General features: G+C 45.9%; 1 protein-coding gene across 1 annotated transcript in view; it reads right to left on the bottom strand.

Annotated features, from left to right (window-relative positions):
• The window catches only part of FOXI3 (forkhead box I3), a 5,116-nt gene that overhangs the window by 1,457 nt on the left and 265 nt on the right, over positions 1 to 3,394 (bottom strand). The window contains 1 exon segment of the mRNA XM_042782728.1: positions 3,030 to 3,394. This exon segment is cut by the window's right edge and continues 115 nt beyond it. Coding sequence (XP_042638662.1) covers positions 3,030 to 3,394 — 365 coding nt within the window.

Consider the following 3,394-nt stretch of genomic DNA (forward strand, 5'->3'; position numbering starts at 1 on the left):
AGAAAAAAATTATTATGTGTTGTTCATTCTACTCTCAGAGACCCTGTATGACAGAGTAGAACTGTCCCATAGGGTTTCAAATGCTGTTTGCTTTATGGAAAGAGATCACAGGTCTAGTTTCCTCCTGTGAAGCTGCTGGATGAGTTTGAACCTCTGACTTTCAGCTAAGCACTTAACCACTGTGCCATCAAGGCTCCTGAAAAAAAAAATACCCCATTGAAAAAGGCAACATCAAATATTCAATCCTCAATAGAATGGATTGAGCATCTTAATCATAAAAATACTTTTTTTGAAAAAAAATTACTGATCATATTTAGAGTACAAGGAAGCTCCCTCCGCTCCTTGGGGAGGGCACAATCCTGCATCTCTGTCAAACTTTTTGTTCTGTGGACAAATCTGAGAGACTAGAGCTTCTTTTAATGCATGCAGTATTATTTGTCCACTTAGGAAATTTCCTTCACTACCATAGCTGAAGCAGGAAAGATCTATTATTTTGGTGTATTTTATCTCTGAACAGCTTTTGTACTTCTGGCAAAAAGAGTCCTTTGATGTTTGAAATGACCCAAAAGCACTTATCTTGTAGTGAGTACTTTATAGGGAAAACCTGAGTTATTCCTCATGGCTCTAGAGACAGGCAGCATTACTGCCCCCACTTTTCTGATGAAGAAACCTCGGTGCAGGTGGTAAAAGTAACTCAGCATATTCGACAGTGAGCAGTGGTAGAGCAGGTGAGCTGGCTCCAGACTCAGCACTCTTGTGTTACACTGCCTCCACCAACTAGCATGCATTCCTCAGCACCAGTGTCTGCACCGAAAGCTTATCTGCAAGCAGTCGCATAAAAATAAAAATTATTCACTCAATGGTAATGGGTTTGGTTTTTGGTATCTCACACCTAAGTGCTTTGACAGGACACTAGCTATACTTACATGGTTTAACTTTTAAAGTTAAATCCAGAGGCATCTATGTGACAATTTACAGGATAATCACAGATATTTAGAGGTTAAATCAGGAAGATATGTCTTCTAGAACTATATGCCCTGCTCACAATATTTGAAATGGGGACAGTCCAAATTGAGTGCTGGTGTAAAATACACACAGGATTTTGAAGACTTAGTATCAAAAAGAGGAGCTCTGGTGGTGCAGTGGTTAAAGCACTTGGCTGCTAATGAGAAGGTTGGAGGTTGGAACCCACCAGCTGCTCTGCAGGAGAAAGATGAGGCAGTCTGTTTCCATAAAGATTTCTAGCCTTGGAAACCCTATGGGGCAGTTCTACTCTGTCCTCTAGGGTAACTGTACATAAGAACAGACTCAACTGCAGTAGATTTGGGGTTTGATTAGTATCCAAAAATAATGTAAAATATTGAGTATATGTTGAAATAGTAATACTGGAGATATATTGGGTTAATTAAAATGTATTATTAAAAAATTTTACCTTCTTAAGAAAAAATTTTTAATGTCACTACTATAAAACTTACCATCACATGTAGCACACATTGTATTTGTACCAACAGTTCTGCTCTAGAATGACTTCAGGTATGAACTCATTCTGCATTCCAGAATATTTACATAATCAACACAAAATCCTGAATCTCTGCTGCTGTTGTTCAGTACTGTTGAGTCAATTCAGACTCACAGTGACCCCTTGTGACAAAGTAGGGCTACCCTATAGGGTAGCTCTGGTAGCATAGTGCCTAAGGCATTTGACTGCTAACCAGAAGGCTGATGGTTCAAAACCACCAGCCACTCCTCGGAAGGAAGGTTGAGCAATCCTACTTCCGTAGTGATACTGCCTCGGAAACCCAAGGAGGGGTCGCTATGAGTCCGGGCTGACTCGACGGCACATAACAACAATCTTGATCAAAACGAATTGTCAGGTGTTTCCTTCCACAGAACAGTGGAGTGGGTTTGAACACCAATCTTACAACATAACCTTCCGTTTAGCAGCCGAGCGCTGAAGTATTGCGCCACCAGGGCTCCTTTGGATCTCTGCAGTCTGTGACTAAGAGTTTTACATCCTTCAGGTCTTTCTGCCCTAACTTCATGCAAGGCTTCTCTATTTCCTGGTCTCTGTAACATCCCTAACATCCATTTTCCTACACTGCCCTGGGCTCCTTTTGAAAACCTTAAGTAGGAATTGGTTTGCTGGTTTTTGTTTTTTAGTTTCTCTCCATCTCCACCTCTAAAAGTCCACTTAAGAGAGAGAAACCACTGTAGCTCATTCCTCTTCACCCCAGTGGTTACTGGACTTACACAAGAATGAAACAAATCTGGGATATTCATTCTTCATTCACAAAATAGTTAAGGTACGGGGGTAGGGTGTGTGGGGGGGTGAGGATCCCCACACAACTCTTAGGACCCTGCTGAAGTCCTCTTATTCTTTTGCCTCTGTCTCGTGATGCCTGTGCCACTGTTCTCAAATCCATCTCTCTCAAGGTAGGCAAGGTATTTGTTCTGTTAAGGACACAGGGAGACTTTTACAAACCTGATGCAGGAAGACGTGTACCTATAGGCAGCGTTAACGCAGGCGAGCCGTTCTCTTGGCCTCTCACTGCACCTTCTGTAAAAGGTGATGGGATTCTCAGTTTACCCGAATCCCTTTATCTAAGGGCTCAATCCATGTTCTTAACACCCAGTCTACCTTGTTGTAATTTGACCCTCCCTTCAAATAGCCTGAAAAACACCATCCAGGGGTGGCCTGGAGTTTTTAAGGATTCGGGCTCTTTTCTAACTGGCCAGTCTCTGTAGGGAGTCAGCTCCCCACGCGTCTGTAGAGCTTCACCGTGTGAGCGCTTTGAAAAGCCTCCAATACTTCTTTGTCCTTTGGGTTCCCCTGTTTCCCTTACTCCTTACTCAGAAGAGGCCAGAGTGTTGTTCGAGGAGGCGATTAAACTAGAACCGGCGAGTTTTACGTAGCAAGGATCTTCCAAGTCATCAACACACAGACTTCCCCTCCCGGGTGTAGCTCCCCTGTTTCAACACCCCGCGCTCCCGTCCTCCCCGATGGGAAGCACCTGCCCGCCTGCCCTCACCTGGGTCGTCCTCGTCGCGGGGCACCTTCTTGAAGCAGTCGTTGAGCGACAGGTTGTGGCGAATGGAGTTCTGCCAGCCGGCCTTACTGCGCTGGTAGAAGGGGAAGCTGTCGGCCACGAACTGGTAGATGTGGCTGAGCGTGAGCTTGCGCTCGGGAGCGCTCTGGATGGCCATGGCGATGAGCGCAGAATACGAGTAGGGCGGCCGCACCATCTTCATGAGGTCCTCGCGGCTGGCCATGGACAGCCAGCCCAGCTCGCCGGTCGCCCCAGGCCCGGCAGGCGAGGCGGGCGCTGGGGGCGCAGGCTGAGCGAAGGGACGTTGCGTGCAGCCGAAGGTGCTGGCGGCAGACGGCGGCTGCAGG

This window comes from Orycteropus afer, unplaced genomic scaffold (assembly GCF_000298275.1).
Source record: "Orycteropus afer afer isolate SDZICR_OR568_19922 unplaced genomic scaffold, OryAfe1.0 scaffold00431, whole genome shotgun sequence".
In the NCBI taxonomy this organism is placed as follows: Eukaryota; Metazoa; Chordata; class Mammalia; order Tubulidentata; family Orycteropodidae; genus Orycteropus; species Orycteropus afer.